The sequence below is a fragment of the Amphimedon queenslandica genome, unplaced genomic scaffold, assembly GCF_000090795.2.
Source record: "Amphimedon queenslandica unplaced genomic scaffold, v1.1 AMPQUscaffold_13437, whole genome shotgun sequence".
NCBI lineage: Eukaryota > Metazoa > Porifera > Demospongiae > Haplosclerida > Niphatidae > Amphimedon > Amphimedon queenslandica.
This window is the reverse complement of record NW_003546327.1, coordinates 243,299-260,547: the sequence shown is the minus strand read 5'-3', so window position 1 is coordinate 260,547 and position 17,249 is coordinate 243,299. Positions and strand designations below refer to the sequence as shown.

The 17,249-nt window shown below is 33.2% G+C and overlaps 4 protein-coding genes across 4 annotated transcripts in view; all 4 read left to right on the top strand.

The window, feature by feature from the left end:
- The window catches only part of LOC105312503 (uncharacterized), a 20,343-nt gene extending 15,829 nt beyond the window's left edge, over window positions 1-4,514 (top strand). Inside the window, exons 21-25 of the mRNA XM_019995594.1 lie at window positions 3,325-3,630; window positions 3,680-3,917; window positions 3,964-4,041; window positions 4,091-4,236; window positions 4,299-4,514. Of these exons, the coding sequence (XP_019851153.1) occupies window positions 3,325-3,630; window positions 3,680-3,917; window positions 3,964-4,041; window positions 4,091-4,236; window positions 4,299-4,369 (839 nt within the window). The 3' untranslated portion in view covers window positions 4,370-4,514. The remainder of the gene's footprint in view (window positions 1-3,324; window positions 3,631-3,679; window positions 3,918-3,963; window positions 4,042-4,090; window positions 4,237-4,298) is intronic.
- A 319-nt stretch (window positions 4,515-4,833) lies between these two features.
- On the top strand, window positions 4,834-11,197 carry LOC109581468 (uncharacterized). The gene is made up of 15 exons (XM_019995593.1): window positions 4,834-4,882; window positions 5,169-5,516; window positions 5,604-5,972; window positions 6,102-6,461; window positions 7,272-7,658; window positions 7,710-7,976; window positions 8,319-8,504; window positions 8,650-8,940; window positions 8,991-9,176; window positions 9,317-9,649; window positions 9,696-10,031; window positions 10,077-10,475; window positions 10,527-10,793; window positions 10,844-11,030; window positions 11,146-11,197. The coding sequence occupies exons 1-15, from the start codon at window positions 4,834-4,836 to the stop codon at window positions 11,195-11,197; spliced, it is 4,017 nt and encodes a 1,338-aa protein (XP_019851152.1).
- A 403-nt stretch (window positions 11,198-11,600) lies between these two features.
- On the top strand, window positions 11,601-15,330 carry LOC109581491 (receptor-type tyrosine-protein phosphatase alpha-like). The gene is made up of 18 exons (XM_019995641.1): window positions 11,601-11,757; window positions 11,808-12,080; window positions 12,131-12,457; window positions 12,509-12,550; window positions 12,605-12,686; window positions 12,745-12,803; window positions 12,860-13,035; window positions 13,085-13,169; window positions 13,222-13,301; window positions 13,350-13,386; window positions 13,445-13,665; window positions 13,710-14,006; window positions 14,062-14,305; window positions 14,356-14,417; window positions 14,467-14,589; window positions 14,640-14,905; window positions 14,953-15,088; window positions 15,141-15,330. Exons 1-18 carry the CDS (start codon window positions 11,733-11,735, stop codon window positions 15,201-15,203), a joined length of 2,598 nt encoding a protein of 865 aa, XP_019851200.1. The 5' UTR covers window positions 11,601-11,732; the 3' UTR covers window positions 15,204-15,330.
- A 1,858-nt stretch (window positions 15,331-17,188) lies between these two features.
- Window positions 17,189-17,249, top strand: part of LOC109581467 (protein sidekick-1-like) — a 7,543-nt gene continuing 7,482 nt past the window's right edge. Inside the window, exon 1 of the mRNA XM_019995592.1 lies at window positions 17,189-17,210. Within this exon, the coding sequence (XP_019851151.1) occupies window positions 17,189-17,210 (22 nt within the window). The remainder of the gene's footprint in view (window positions 17,211-17,249) is intronic.

Genomic DNA, 17,249 nt, shown 5'->3' with positions numbered 1-17,249 from the left:
ATGCTACTGGACATTTAGTAAATGGAGAACTAGCAGAAGGACAGTTTCTTGATGTTATGTGTATAGCTGACATCAGTCAATATATTGATACTAGTGTTAGTGTTACTATGAGTTGGAGGAGAAATAACACTGTACTGACCAATGGAAGTGATTTTACTATCAGTCCTCCAGTTATGACTAATAATCAGTACACTGGTGTGTTACGTATTAATAGTTTAAGAGATGAAGTTGATAATGGTGCTAGTTATAATTGTTCAGTTAGTGTGACTCCTAATACTCCTTTTATAATAGCAGGGAATGATAATAGCAGTGCAGTTACATTAACTGTAGCAAGTAAGTGAATTAAAACATATTATTATTTCTAATTTTATTTTGATAGGGTTTGATATTAATCATGTTGATATAAGTATCAATATTCCTTCTGTTCCTGTTGCTGGTGATGTATTCAATTTATCTTGTGTTATAGTTGTACCTCCTAATTTTGTTGAGAATCTTACTAGTGTCAGATGGACTTATGATTTAGAAGCATCTCAAGATGTGACTAGTGAAAACAATGATGCTACACTAGTACCTGTTGTTAGAAATGGAAATATATTCACCAGTGTACTTACACTTGATCCAGTGAAGACAACTGATGCTAGACAATATTACTGTCAAGCATCAATTACAGTATTTGGTATTGTAGATCGTACTAACAGAGATTTAACTGTTCAAAGTCAGTTTTAATCAATATTTTGAATATTTAAAGTAATATTCTCCTTAATAGTACCTCCTCCCAGTGTATCAATAGTTGCTGATCCTCCAACTGGTCCAATATATGAGAGTACAAGTTACTTACTAACCTGTACAGCTACAGTAAACACTACAATAGTGGATACACCAGTAACTGCTAGTGTAGTATGGACTGATCCTAGTGGTAATGTAATACCAACTAATGAAGCAAGACGTCAAGTGATACCTCCAACTGGTAACAGTCTTGTAAGCATGCTATTGTTTCAACCTATTGATACTGGTCATAATAATGATGGAGGAACATATACCTGTCAAATGATCATCAATTCTGGTAACTCATTAATAGCATCAAGTCAACCTACTGATGCTATCCTTCCTGTTACTGTTGAAAGTAATTTACAAAAAATACTTCTCTCTTCTCTTATTCTCTCTTCTCTTTTCTATTTAATTTTATTGTTTTTTACTTATTGATCATATTATTTTTTGTTAGGTCTTCCTCCAATGGCAGTAGATTTTTCATCAGTTGGTTCAGTTGAAGTTGGTCAGAGTCTAACTATAACATGTACCATAACAACAGTTGAGAGATTAGTAGTAACACCATTGATTACTTTGATTAAAATGAATGATACAGATATGGAAATGCTCTCTAACTTAAATAGACCATACAGTATCACAACGGATGATATTGGTCCAGTTATTAACTATACTCTAATACTGGATCCAGTGAGGTTTGAAGATGCTGGAATGTATACATGTATGGCTGAGTTTAATGTAACTGGTTTTAATAATACCAATGATCCTAGCACTGCTACTTATGACTATCAAGAGGCTAGTGATGTGTTTACATTGAATACTAGCTGTAAGTTTAATTAGGAATTGTCTGCATTATAGAATACCTCAACGTTATATCTACAAAACTTTTATTTTATTTATTTAAAATACATTCTTGATGAGCATAATGTGTTTATAGCCTTTGGATTTATTTTTTTAATTTTTTATACAGGTACTATTCCACCCTTTGCAGCTGCATCTGTAACAACTATTCCTGGAACAACAAGTGCTAATATATCATTTATAATACCAAAAACTTCTTATGCAAATGAAAATTATAGCATCAGTTACACTGGACAACTATTTCAGGCAACAAAAACAGTTTCACTAACTAGGATGAGTTCTAGTTTTGTTGATAAACCTATCATGATAATGTTGACTGGTCTTGAAGAAGACAATGTTTATCAATTTACAGTTAATTCTAGCAACTGTTTAGGTACAACTCACACTGGAGTGATGAATTTTACTACACTGATGGCATGTAAGTCAGAAGACTTTTAGATAATATTGTTTGATCTTCTATATCTACACACACACTCTCCCTAATTTTTCATTATCTTTATAGTACCAGTAGGTTATCCAATGAATTGTATTAATACAACTTTTCTACCTCTTTCTATTACAATTACTTGGACTGCACCAGTACTAATAGATCAAAATGGAGCACCAGTTGGTTATAATTTAACATGTATGAATACTAATAGTGTATCAGTCAATGGATTGAGCCCAACACAAACTTCAACAAATACAATGTTCACTATTACTGATGTTATGCCTTTTACTGGTTACACTTGTTCTCTGTCATTTATTAATGTAATAGGAGAAGGACCTTCAACCCAGTGTACTTTAAAAACAGCACAAGATAGTAAGTACATATGCATATTGTTGTTCATGTGCATTAATGTACATTAAATTATCATGGACATGTATTCATTATTCATCAAACAGTCATAAAATTATTTGCCTTAGATTGTATTCTACTATAGGACCAATTGACACTCCTCAAAATTTCACTTCAATACCCAACAAAACTGCAGTTACTTTTACATGGACTAAGCCAGCTACTCCTAATGGAATAATTATCAACTATTCACTGAATGTCATCAATCAAGATGTGCTGACAATGCATAACTATACAATACTTGTATCTGTCAATCAAACTACAGTCACACAATTAGTTGATGGTTTCAGTCCATATCAGAATTACACTGCTAGTGTTAGTGCTAGTACAATCATTGGAGCTGGACCAGTGGCTACTACTGGAGGAAGAACACTACCAGACAGTAAGTATATTATTATGATTCATTTATTAAAATACAATACACAGTTCCTAGTTCACCTCATCTGGTAGTGTCTCCAGTTGTCATTAATAGTTTAACAGTAGCTTATACTGTACCAGTTCTTAATGAAACTACTATCAATATAACATGGAGTCCACCATCTCATCCTAATGGAGAAATCACTGGTTTTATTATTAGAATAGCTACTGATGCTATTACTAGTGAAAGATATTCTTCATTCATGATTGATAAAGCATTATACGCATTAATTTATGGTGGATTGAGTAAGTATAAGAGTAAAAATTATTATTATAATTTATTACCACTCTACCAGAACCAGGAGTACCTTATTATGTATCAGTTGTAGCAGCCAATCAAGTTGGTGAGAGAAAATCAGAAACTGCTATTGTGTTCACTAAAACCGATAGTAAAATATAATGATAATGTTGATGAATGAATTTATATGTCATTTTATGTATAGGTAGTGTTACAGTATCACTTTCTAATGTACAAGCAATGAGAATAGGAGATACAATAGTGTTATCATGGGATCCAGTGACACTAGAAGAAGCTAAAGGATTCTTTGTATACAGTATCAGATTAACTCCTGATGATGGTAGCACTAGCAGTACATTAAGACAAACTAATACAAGAACTATATCAGTAGCTTATGATACCACATCAGTTAATATAACTGATACTGAACCACAGTTAGCTTATACTGTGAGTATTAGTGTATTGCTATTGAGTGATGTAGGACTAATTGAAGGACCAGCTGTGATTGTAGGTTAGTAAACATTTTCAAAATGACATTGCTATTTTAATTGTTTATGCAGTATCTCCATCAAACAATACTGGTACTACTACTACCAGTACTGATTCTACATTCACATCAAAGATACCATATACAGTATCTCCATCAAACAATGCTACTACTGCTACTAGTGCTGATTCTACTATTTCGGTGATATCAGCAACAGTTTCAGTTTTGATTATAGTTGCTTTGGTGTTGATCATTGTTAGTATCATTTTTGTAATAATTTATAGGAAAAGATCAAAGAATTATAATATAAGGTAAAGAAATTAAACCATTATTAGTGTATGCCTTAACTTATAATAGTAGTAAAACTGATGACATTGATGTAACACCTAATGCAGGATATGGTATGATTGATATTGTCAAGAATACAGCCACAGAGTGAGTAATAATACTATTGTGCAAGTGTTCCTTGGATGTGTCAATATAGAAATGAAGATGGAGTCTATGAAAGAATGGGAGATGATCAGGTTTATGAACAATTAGATGAACCTGATCTGCTTGTTGCAAGAGAAAGTGCTGCTGACACTAGTAGTACAACATATGAAAATACTACTACTGAGCCTATTGTTACAGGTATTACATTAATTCAATCTGTTTGTTGTTACCTATCAATCATACTTTATTCTGTTGGTTAGAGTCTGCTAGTCTTCATGAAAAAGAGAATGATGAAAATGTATATGAGCTGACTGATACTACTTCATTGTAATAACTCTTCTAATTTGGTGTGTATAGCTACTTAGCAGTTTTATCATAACAAACAGACTGCATGCATGCCATGACTGAATGCATGCCATGACTGAATGCATAATAGTTTGATTTAGATAGTTATAAATAAGTTCTTTGAAATAAAATCTCCTGTATCTGCACACTCATAAAAATTTTGTGGCCAAGACAGTTGTAGATGGGATCATATTCTCAGGAGAGGTGCTGTTATGGGTACAATATGGAGCTAATAATCACACAATTCATTATTGTTGCTAGTATTATTACGTGCTAATTAACAAAATGGCAGATAGCCAAACTGCCTTGGCCCTTTTAGTATACTCATTTTAGAGGGATAGCCAGATATCTGAGATATGTAGTATCATGAGCTATGATCTTATATACTTGAATTTGCATGCATTGGTACCAACAGAGTCTCCAGATCAAGGCACAAAGTGTGGCGCCATAATGACCGGGCGCTACTTAGTAACGCTACGCGTTACTATAACATTAACAGGTACTTTTGACTGTCTAATTACTGTTACTTTTATTATACAGATTCCTTTCTTTTACACAGACATTTTCAACAAGCAGATCATTAAATCTGCTTGAAATTGAAGTGTACAAGCTTAAGATTAAGACTATGGTGTCCTGGTTATTTCTCTTATCAGTACTTGCAGTCACTTTTCTTCTTCCATATCCAATAACAGGCCAAGGTCAGTCTTAACATAAACCTACTAGGGACTGATTTAACTGTTCAAAATTGGCATCACTTATTTCACCTACACATTATTCCATTTTAGTACCTCCTCCCAGTGTATCAATAGTTGCTGATCCACCAACTGGTCCAATATATGAGAGTACAAGTTACTTACTAACCTGTACAGCTACAGTAAACACTACAATAGTAAATACACCAGTAACTGCTAGTGTAGTATGGACTGATCCTAGTGGTAATGTAATACCAACTAATGATACAAGACGTCAAGTGACACCTCCAACTGGTAACAGTCTTGTAAGCATGCTATTGTTTCAACCTATTGATATCGGTCATAACGATGATCGTGGAACATATACCTGTCAAATGATTATCAATTCAAACAACTCATCAAGTCAGCCTGGAAATGCTGCTTTTGTCGTCACTGTTGCAAGTAAGATTGATCTTCACTTCGTTTAGCTTCATGATATCTTCTCTTTCCTTTCCTCATGCTCACTCTGCACTTTCTCTTTTCCATTAGGTCTTCCTTCATTGAAAGTAGAATTTACAACACTTGGCTCAGTTGAATTTGGCCAGAATCTAACTCTAACGTGTACCATAACAACAGTTGAGAGATTAGCAGTAACACCATCAATTACTTTCATTAAAATAAATCAGACAGATATGGAGACGCTCTCTAACTTAAATAGACCATACAGTATCACAACAGATAATGATGGTTCAGTTACTAATTATTCTCTAATGCTGGAACCAGTAATACTTGAAGATGGCGCGATGTACACATGTATGGCTGAGTTTAATGTCACTGGTTTTAATAACACTGATGATTCTAACACTGCTACTTATGATAACCAAGAAGCTAATGATGCCTTTACTTTAAATGTTGAATGTAAGTTAGCAAAAATGCTTCACTAAGATATTATCAATGAAATAATTATAGTTTGTTTGATTGACCCTTTTCAAAGCAATGTCACCACTTTTTGTTATTATTTTTGTTAACTTTTCTATTTTCTAATAGTCCCACCAGTGATTGTTACTATATCAAAGGAACATGATGATACATTTTATGCAGGAATATCATTCTTCATCAAATGTGACATAATGTTAGATCCATTATTTGTTACTATACCAGTGACTGTCACTAATCAATGGACTCATAATAACACTAATGTTCCTATGGGTTCATCTGATGCTACTATTACTGTGGATCTCAATATGATCAATACATTATATTATAATGCAACATTAATGTTCAATCCATTGGATAATGCTAACGACACTGGAATGTATACTTGTAATGTTGAAGTGACTGCTCCTAATAGTTATATGTATCTCAGGAATACATCAGTTAGCGCTAATACTTCCATTACAGTTCTTGGTAAGTTAAGCATACAGGAGAAGCATTATTTTGATAATATAAAATTGAGTGCAAATTTATCTTTTTTTCTTTTTGTGAAATTTTATTACATTTTCTGATTATATATGCTATGGAAAAAGTTTGAGCAAAGTCCAACTTCAATTTTCAAGTCATGACCATTTTTTAAAAACTCTAAATTTCTGAAAAATTCTCTGTACTATAGCCCATGGTTTTTTTCAAAAAATTGGCTCCAAAATCACCCCAATTTTTTATTAAATTTTCTAATATATATTGATGTCCTTATGCTGCATAAAAGTTTGAGTGGATTCAGACTTCAATTTTTTGAGTTATGACCATTTTTTAAAAACACCAAATTCCTGAAAAATTCCCTGTACTATAGCCCATGGTTTTTTCAAAAAATTGACTCTGAAATCATCCCAAATTTTTATTAAATTTTCTGATATATATATTGATGTCCTTATGTTGTTTAGAAAATTTGATCCAATTCCAACTTCAATTTTTTGAGTTATGACCATTTTCAAAAATTCCAAATTTCCGAAAAATACCTAAGGCTATTATAGCCCATAGTTTTTTCCAAAAGTCGGCTCCAAAATCACCCCCCAATTTTTATTACATTTTCTGATACATATTGATGTACTTATGCTGTGTAGAAAGTTTGATCAAATTCCGACTTCAATTTTTTGAGTTATGACCATTTTTAAAAACTCCAAATTTCTGAAAAATACCCAAGGCAACTTCAATTCTGATGTACATATTTTTATTATGTACATGTACATGCATAAAGCATTGTCAATATTGCTTTTATTTTAGGATGGGCTGACATTACAAGCATTATTGCTGATATTCCTTCAGATGTCACACTTCTTCCACAAACATACATACTACGTGCTAATGTAGTTGGTCAGAAAGATAATACATTGTTGAATGACGCTACTTGGTACTATGAGTCTGGTAGTGCTAGTACTGAAATAACTGATGGTCTCTGCAGTGGACAGTCTGGATACAATTGTAGCATTGGTAATATACTAATAAATCAGAATAATGGATCATATAACTATACTCTTACTGTTACTTGGAATGGGGAGGATATCACTAGTGGAATATTGAGTCAATCAAACAATAATGGGGATCATAAATATCGATTTTACCTTCATTATAATAACGTTATAGAAAGAAATAAATATCACACTGTGACAGGTACATAAATGTGCTCATACTTTAGTCCTTGATAGCTTTAATTTTACTCAGTTTCAAAGTCTGCTCCCTCTTCTGTCACTGTGGCTACAAAGACATCTGATACCATCACTCTCTATTGGATATTTGATCAATCTGATGCTGATGGATATGTAGTCTATGTCAATAATGACACTGACACTGTGCAGATAGTACAAGTAAAAGGAAGTAGCATCACACTGAATGGGCTGAGAGGAGGAACAACTTATAGCATCACAGTCAGAGCCTATCAGCAACTAGTGGGACCTGCTAGTAGTGCAATCACTGCACAGACCTTACCAAGTATTTGCTACCTGTAGAATACTTTTATTATTATTTCTAGTTCTACTAGTCTCTTCCATCATTCAAGTTAGTACCCGTATTGATTGTCTCACACCTAGTGATATAAATCCATCAACTGATGTTAACTGGCTTGTGAATGGAGCAATGAAGAATAGTTCAATGTACGCATCAACTGATTCTATCACATACGCAAACACACTACTTGTATATCCTGACCCACTGAAAGAGTCAGTTAATGTTACCTGTATAGCAATGATTGGAGGAGTCAACTACAGTCAATCTGTGATATTAGACCGTATGATTATAATTTAATTGCGGCATTTTAATATTATCATTTTTTAGAACCTAGTAGTACTCCAAGCAATGTGAGAGGGTTCATATTAAATGCTACTAGCATTAAAGTAAACTGGACCAATTCATCAATAAATGATCAATATGTAATTGAGTATAATTATACTGGTGGCGTAAGAAGCAATGTAGTATCAACCAGAGAATATGAAATTACACTAACAGATCTTTCACCAAAAAGTACATACACCATCAGGGTATACTCTTATGTAAATATCACTTCATTCAATAATACAGTTACTACATTAAAATTTGATGGTAAGTTATTGCAATAAGTGATTACAAATGAAATCTATTCTACATGTACATCTAGTTCCTAGTCCAGTAACTAGTCTCTCAGTATCAAGTGTCTCAACCACTGATATTACATTGAGTTGGACTATTCCCAGTAGTGGCAACTATGTAACATATTACACAGTCTACTATATTCCATCTTGTCTTGAGTTATCATCAGGAAATAAGACAGTCTCAGTGACTCCTCATCAGTCCACTACAACATTCAGTTATACATTAACAGGTCTACACAGTGGAGTGAATTATACATTCACTGTGAGAGCTGGTAATGTACTAGGGGGATCTAACCCTGTTTCTATGATAATGGAAACAATGTCATCAAGTATGTACAAAAAACTCTGATAACATTTTAATTTTGTATTTTATTTATAGTTCCTACTGGTGTGCCTGATTCTTTGACTTTGATAAAGCCTATGAATAATCTCACTTGGAATGACCCCAATTGCTCTAAACACAATGGTCAAATCATGAGCTATACAGTGTTGATCAGTAACAGTAGCATTGCTTATAACCTGACCAGTACTAATAGACATGCCATATTGAATGATCTAGTATTTGGTACTGAGTATAACATCAGTGTAGCTGCTGTCAATTTTGTTGGAAGAGGTCCCTTTAGTTCTATTACAGTGGAGATTGGAATAAGTAACTTTAGATTTATCATGAGAAACTTTTATGTGTACATGTACATGTATTTTTAGTACCTGGTCCAGTTGAATCACTATCAAGTATCATGGGCTCTACATGGTCTGTTATCTCATGGAGTGTACCCAGTTTCATTCCACAAGACTATCCCATTATCACATATGAGATAGCTTATCTTTCTGATAACTGTTCAACTTTAAATGATGATGACATTAATAATCAAGCATTGAATCAGTATAATGTGTCCAGTGGTAGTACACTAGCTAAAATTACTGGTCTGAAGCATACTTCTTGTTACATTTTTGGTGTACGTGCATATAATGATAATGGATATGGAAAATGGACAGTTATTACTAATGAGACAATGAAACTTCTATGTCAGCATAAAGGTATTTTTGATTAATACTAAAGTAAAATTATTTACATGGACTATAGGTATATACTTGGAATACAAAGAAACTTGTTATTCGAATGGATCATATTTTAATGAGAATGAAGTCAATTCAGTTTCTGACTCACTATCATGTGTGCTACCTAGCTCTAGTCTAAGTACTGGTCAGTGGGTTAGAGTGGGTGATCCTGATGATCCTGTTGACTGTAACAATGATGATGACAGTTACCCCTTTCAATGTACTAATGTTACTACACCTTATGCAATTGTCAGCCTTTATTTTCCTGTTGGACTATCAGAAAATCAAGAGGGGCTTTACAAGTGTTGTCTACCAACTGATTGTGCCTCTGCTACAAATGTTATTTATGCAAATATATTCAGTAAGTATCTGCAGCACTGTCATTAATACTCTATATTTATTGTAGGATGGGCTGAGATTGCAAGCATTACAGTTGATACTCCTTCAGATATAACAATGCTTCCACAAACATACACACTACATGCTAATGTAGTTGGTTATAAAGACCATTCATTCCTAAACAGTGCTACTTGGTACTATGAGTCTGGTGGTGCTAGTACTGAAATAACTGCTGATCTCTGCAGTGGGCAGTCTGGATACAGTTGTAGCATTGGTAATGGAGTATTACTACACCAGAGTAATGGATCATATGATTATACTCTTACTGTTACTTGGAATGGAGAAAATATCACTAGTGAACTACTGAGTCAAGCAAACAGCAATGGGGATCATAAATATAGATTTTACTTAAATTATGGAGACAATAATGATTATGTAGAAAGAAATAAATATCACACTGTGAGAGGTATGTACTTAAGTGCATGATGACTATAGTGCTTAAATCAACTCTCCTCAGTTCCAAAATCTGCTCCCTCTTTTGTCACTGTTGCTACAAAGACATCCAACACCATCATTCTCTATTGGATATTTGATCAGTCTGATGCTGATGGATATGTAGTCTATGTCAATAATGACACTGACACTGTGCAGATAGTACAAGTAAAAGGAAGTAGCATCACACTGAATGGGCTGAGAGGAGGAACAACTTATAGCATCACAGTCAGAGCTTATCAGCAACTAGTGGGACCTGCTAGTAGTGCAATCACTGCACAGACCTTACCAAGTATTTGCTACTTTATTTCACCTGTAGAATTACTTTTATACAATTTCTAGTTCTGCTAGTCTCTTCCATTATTCAAGTTAGTACCCGTATTGATTGTCTCACACCTTCAAATATAAATCCATCAACTGATGTGTATTGGCTTGTCAATGGAGTGACAAAGAAAACTTCAATTTATACATCAATTGTTGCTCTGACATACACAAACACACTACTTGTGTATCCTGATCCACTGGAAAAGTCAGTTAATGTTACCTGTATAGCAATGATTGGAGAAGTCAACTACACTCAATCTGTGACATTACATCGTATGGTTATGGTTTAATCTTTAATATATTTTGTATTTTTATTTTAGAACCAAAAAGTCCTCCAAGCAATGTGAGAGGGTTCATATTAAATGCTACTAGCATTAAATTAAAATGGACCAATTCATCAATGAATGATCAATATGTAATTGAGTATAATTATACTGGTGGCGTAAGAAGCAAGGTAGCATCAACTAGAGAACATGAAATTATGCTAACAGATCTTTCACCAAGAAGTACGTACACCATCAGGGTATACTCTTATGAAAACATCACTTCATTCAATAATACAGTTACTACATTAAAATTTGATGGTAAGTTATTGCAATAAGTCATTATACACATAAAATCCACTCTAGTTCCTAGTCCAGTAACTAGTCTCTCAGTATCAAGTGTCTCAACCACTGATATTACATTGAGCTGGACTATTCCCAGTAGTGGCAACTATGTAACATATTACACAGTCTACTATATTCCATCTTGTCCTGAGTTATCATTAGGAAATGGGACTATCTCAGTGATTCCTCATCAGTCCACTACAACATACAGTTATACATTAACAGGTCTACACAGTGGAGTGAATTATACAATCACTGTGATAGCTGGTAATGTACTAGGAGGATCTAACCCTGTTTCTATGATAATGGAAACAATGTCATCAAGTGTGTACAAAATTCAATAATGTCTAAATTTGTATTTTATTTATTCATAGTTCCTACTGGTGTGCCTGATTCTTTGACTTTAATAAAGCCTATGAATAATCTCACTTGGAATGACCCCAATTGCTCTAAACACAATGGTCTAATTATGAGCTATACAGTGTTGATCAGTAACAGTAGCATTGATTATAACCTCACCAGTTTTGAGAAATGTATCATATTGAATGATCTAGTATTTGGTACTGATTATAACATCAGTGTAGCTGCTGTCAATTCTGTTGGAAGAGGTCCCTTCAGTGATCCTATTGTAGTAGAGATTGGAATAAGTAAGTAATTTTGTGTACCATTTTTGTCCATTAAAACTGTCTTCATTCAGTACCTGGTCCAGTTGGATCACTATCAAGCATCATGGGCTCTACATGGTCTGTTATTTCATGGAGTGTACCCAGTTTCATTCCACAAGACTATCCCATTATCACATATGAAATAGGTTATCTGTCTGATAACTGTTCAACTTTAAATGATGATGACATCTATAATCAATCATTGAATCAGTATAATGTGTCCAGTAGTAGTACACTAGCTAACATTACTGGTCTGAAGCACACTTCCTGTTATATTTTTGGTGTACGTGCATACACTACTAATGGATGTGGAAAATGGACAGTTATTACTAGTGAGACTCTGCCACATCAAGCTCCAGGTATAAATAATTATTTTTTTCATGGTAATTTCAACATTCATTTCCTTACAGAATCTGGACCAGGGAAAGCAGCAGGAAATATTAAGTCTGATGGTATGTTCTTTTACTTGTATTGTATTACATGTAATTCTCATTACTATTTTGCAGAGAATGCGTTTGGAGCTTCATTGGCAGCTTCTGGATTCATAATAATAATTTTAGTGCTATTGATAGTGGCCATTTTATTAAAGTACATGTTTATAGAATGCATTTATAATTATTATGCACATCATGTATACAATCAAAAGGAGAAAATTATCAAAACCTAGAAAGCATCATATTAAAGGCTCTTTATCAGAAATTCAAGGTAAAGTTACTGACATTATAATTTAATACATGTATATTTAAATTTTGTTTATTTAGAAAATCGAGCATCAACTACACTAGTTAATGAAACTGAATTAGAGAGTGTTATATCCTATGTTACTATTGCCAGCTTTGTTCCACAAATCCCTCTTACTCTACCCATATCACTGGATGACCTGGCTGCACACATAGCAACTTGTTATGATAGCAATGCATTTGAAGAGCAGTTCAAAGTAAAATGTTTTGTTGAATATTACATGTACATGTACATGTAATTTTTAGAATCTTTATGATGAAGAAAAGCCATGTGATGTTGGAAAAAGCAATGAAAATAAAGCTTTGAACAGATTGAAAAACATCACTGTTTGTACGTACATGTACATGTATGTATATGTATATTAAATGAATTTATTCATCAGATGATGACAACAGGATAATTTTGACTCCTCTTTCTCACTTGGAGTGTCAAACAGAATATATTAATGCTAATTTTGTTGATGTGAGTTTTAACTTTTATACTAAATTACTTTGTTGTGATTTACTGTAGGGATACAGTAGTAGTAAGAAGTTTATTACCACACAAGGTAAATTTTAGAAAGATTCTTAACTGATATATTGCTTCATATACTTACTTGTACAAAGGCCCAATGAAGGACACATTAGTTGATTTCTGGCGGCTTATTTGGCAGGAAAGGCCAGTCTCTATTGTGATGTTAACCAAACTGAAGGAAGGAGGAAAAAGCAAATGCAGACAATACTGGCCTAACTCAACATCTGAAGTAAAGGAATTTGGACCATTCAATGTAATCTTACAAAATACACAAACTTATCCTGATTTATTTATCCGCAAACTTAGTATAACAGTAAGTGAAAATTAATTGTTAATTATCATTTTATGCTTACACAGATACAAGATGAATCTAGTGATAGTCATACACTGATTCAGTATCAATTAACCTCATGGCCTGATCAAGGAGTACCTGACTATGCTACATCCTTCATGTCCCTCTACAGAAGAGTCATAAACAATTGGTCTCTTTCCAAAGGCACCATTCTGGTCCACTGTAGTGCTGGTGTAGGCCGTACTGGTGTATTCATTGCTGTGGACATAGCCCTGGAACAAGCTAAAAAAGAGAAAGTAGTAGATATTGCTGGTATTGTTAATAGACTCAGACAACAGAGAATGAAAATGGTTCAGTCACTAGTAAGGACAATATTTTTTATACAGTCACATTTCAATTATCATAATACCTGTCTAGGATCAATATTTGTTTCTTCATGATGCTTTGCTAGAGGAAATCATTTGTGGAAAGACCGAGATACCAATTGAGAACTACAGCCTGGCAGTAGAGAGACTAAAAAAGAATAATCGAAAGACTAATAGTACAAAATTGGAGGCACAATATAATTTATTATATCAATTGACTCCGGATCCTAATGATGTAGACTGTAAATCTGCCAAAGCTCATGCTAGCAAGAACAGATCAAATAATTACTTACCTCGTGAGAGCATGACAATTAATATAATAACCATAATCATGATTTACTCTTAGCTGACAAGTTTATTGTAGCACTTAAAGAGACTGATGGTTACATAAATGCATCATACCTCAATGTTAGTACCAACCATCATGTATGTATGTACTGTACTCACCCATTCTTAGAGTTATAGGGGGAAGAATGCATTCATTTTAGCTCAAAGTCCAATGGAGAACACTGTGAGGGACTTTTGGAAAATGATAGTAGATTGTAAAGTGTCTGTTATTATCATGCTATGTGGAGAAGAAGTATAATATTAGTTCAATAAAGGAACAAGAATCTATTACAAGCTTTGTAGGATTGCTGCTATCAATATTGGATTGATTCAATGACATACGATGAGTTTGTTGTGAAAGTTAGTAGTGAGACAAATGCAAGCGGTTACATAGAAAGAAAACTCAAAGTTTCCATTGATAAAGAGAGCAGAAGTGTATTACAATTACAAGTGACAGATTGGCCTCAAGATGGAGTTGTTAGAGAGCCAAGCACAATCCTAAAAATAATTGATGAAGTGAGAGAGAAGCAAAAAAGTGGAAAGAAAGGGCCAGTAGTGGTACATTGTAGGTAAGAAAGGAAATGATATTAAAAATAATAATTATTGTATTATGTAGTGATACAGTGAGTCGTTCAGGAGTCTATTGTTCAGTGAGTATTGCTCTAGAACAGTGTAATGCAGAAGGTGTAGTGGATGTGTTTCAAGTGACTAAAGCTCTCAGAAGGAGTAAACCAGGAGCTATCACTACACTGGTAAAACTACATGCATATCTGGTTGTGTATTAGCTAATTTATAAATTTACAGGAGCAGTATACTTCTATATACGATGTGGTTGATTTGTACCTTCAAACTACATACCCACAATGATAATTAATTTTACTTGATCATAATCAATTTTGTTCTACATGCACAGTACATATTGGTAGACTATAATGTACATGACAAAATTATAATTAATAATTAATAATTCTTTTTGTTCTGAAGCAACCAGCTAACATTTTACTGGTTGTTTATAGATTGGCTGAACCTAATAACAGCAAATTATATATAAAAAATCAACAAAAAAATTGAGTAGGATTTAGTGTGTCAATTTGTCAAAAAAGTAATGGAAACAAAGACAATAGGATTCCAAATGACCAATTATTCCAAATGACTGATTATTCTGAATGACTGACTATACCCATGCATACAAACAAAAATACGAAATGAAAATCCTAGTACTCTCGTGACATAAATTCTACTATACATGTACATTATAAGGTGATATGCATTTTCTTATAGTACATAATTACATCAAAAGTACAATGTATAGTAGAATTCGCGTCATGAGAGTAGGATTTTCATTTTGTATTTTTGTTTGTATGGGTATAGTCAGTCGTTCGGAATAATCTGTTGTTTGGAATAATTGGTCATTTGGAATCCTACTTGTCCTTGTTTCCATTACTTTTTGATGAATTGACACACTAAATCCTACTCAATCTTTTTTTTCAATTTTTGTACAGGGATTTTGAGCAAATTTTTTAAAAACTTTAAAAATTCGTAAAAAATTTAATCTTGACCGGAATCAGCGCAAACTTTCTACGCTGCATAAGTACATGTATATGCATCAGAAAATGTAATAAAAATTGAAAATTCTCACCTTTTCATTTTTGGTAAAATTTGGCCCGAGACCATGTACTAAATTTAAAAAAACAAGATTGAGTAGGATTCCGAACAACCAACAAAAATACGAAATAAAAATCCTACTCTCGTGATGCAAATTCTACTCTACATTGTACTTTTAATGTTATTATTTAAGAATTAGAGATTGCCTTGCAATGTAGAGTAGAATTTGTGTCACGAGAGTAGAATTTTCATTTCGTATTTTCGTTGGTCGTTCGGAATCCTACTCAATCTTGTTTTTTTTTAATTTTTCATGTTCTTGTTTGTGTTGATTTTTTAATAATAATTATGTTTTTTAGTTGCAATTGTGATACTTGTAGATTTTACACAAACAATTTTCTTTATTGTTATTACTGTAGATGTACAATGTATGTGTACATAATGTACATGTACTGTACATGCATACACAATTAATAATGTAGTGGGATTGTTGATCTTGCCACTCTCTAATAGCAAGTCAAACATGCCACCCATATAAGTCAACAATGTCATGCATGCATACATGTATGTACATGTACATGTACCGGTACATGTACGAACAGTGAGTGAGTTTGTGTAGCTTAAATTCAACAACACCAATTGATATTCCCTTCTAAGGTAACTCGTATGAGGTGAGAGGTGAAGGAAAAATGGATGAATGGGAGAGAATACAATAATTATATAGCAAGGCTGCAAAAGTCGTGGCAGCCATTTTGAAATGGAGTGAATCCTACTTAGTAATGCTACCGTGTTACAAATTATGTTTTCAGTAAAAATGTTAATATTAAAGGGTTGAAATGAAGAAGCTGTCTCTAAGGTTTCATGACACTTCTCACAAGTGTTTAAAATGTCAATATTCCATAATTTAATGTTCGGTGTTGATTTTATTTTTGTACTACATGATGTCCATTATGTTTACATTTGTACATATAAACCAGAGATTGTTGGTCTTTTAACTTTCTGTTAGCAAAGCAAACATGTCACCCACACAAGTAATTTCAGTAAATATGCATACACTGTACATGTAGAGTTGGACTGTGTCATTGAAATCCTTTCTTAGTTAATTTGTTTATTGTGAAATACAAAAGTACCAGAGTTTATAATAATAATTGTAGTTGTTTATAATAACAATTGTAACTGTTTATAGTGTTGTGTTACACCATATTCCTTTTTATTCACAATAATGTCAAATGTTTGCTATGTTAAATATAATGATTAAAGCTATTTGTGAATGTAACTAAAGTTTTGTCTTTGTACATGCATCTTCAAATA

Excerpts from the sequence above, each read along its gene's own strand:
- LOC109581491 (XM_019995641.1), top strand. The coding sequence starts at position 11,733 with ATGATAATGGAAACAATGTCATCAA. Across the intron at positions 13,036-13,084 it reads CATTTGAAGAGCAGTTCAAA|AATCTTTATGATGAAGAAAA; the intron begins GTAAAATGTTTT and ends TGTAATTTTTAG. Across the intron at positions 14,306-14,355 it reads ATCAAATAATTACTTACCTC|CTGACAAGTTTATTGTAGCA; the intron begins GTGAGAGCATGA and ends ATTTACTCTTAG.
- LOC109581468 (XM_019995593.1), top strand. The coding sequence starts at position 4,834 with ATGACCGGGCGCTACTTAGTAACGCTACGCGTTACTATAACATTAACA. Across the intron at positions 5,973-6,101 it reads CTTTACTTTAAATGTTGAAT|TCCCACCAGTGATTGTTACT; the intron begins GTAAGTTAGCAA and ends ATTTTCTAATAG. Across the intron at positions 8,505-8,649 it reads AACAGATCTTTCACCAAAAA|TAACTAGTCTCTCAGTATCA; the intron begins GTACATACACCA and ends TTCCTAGTCCAG.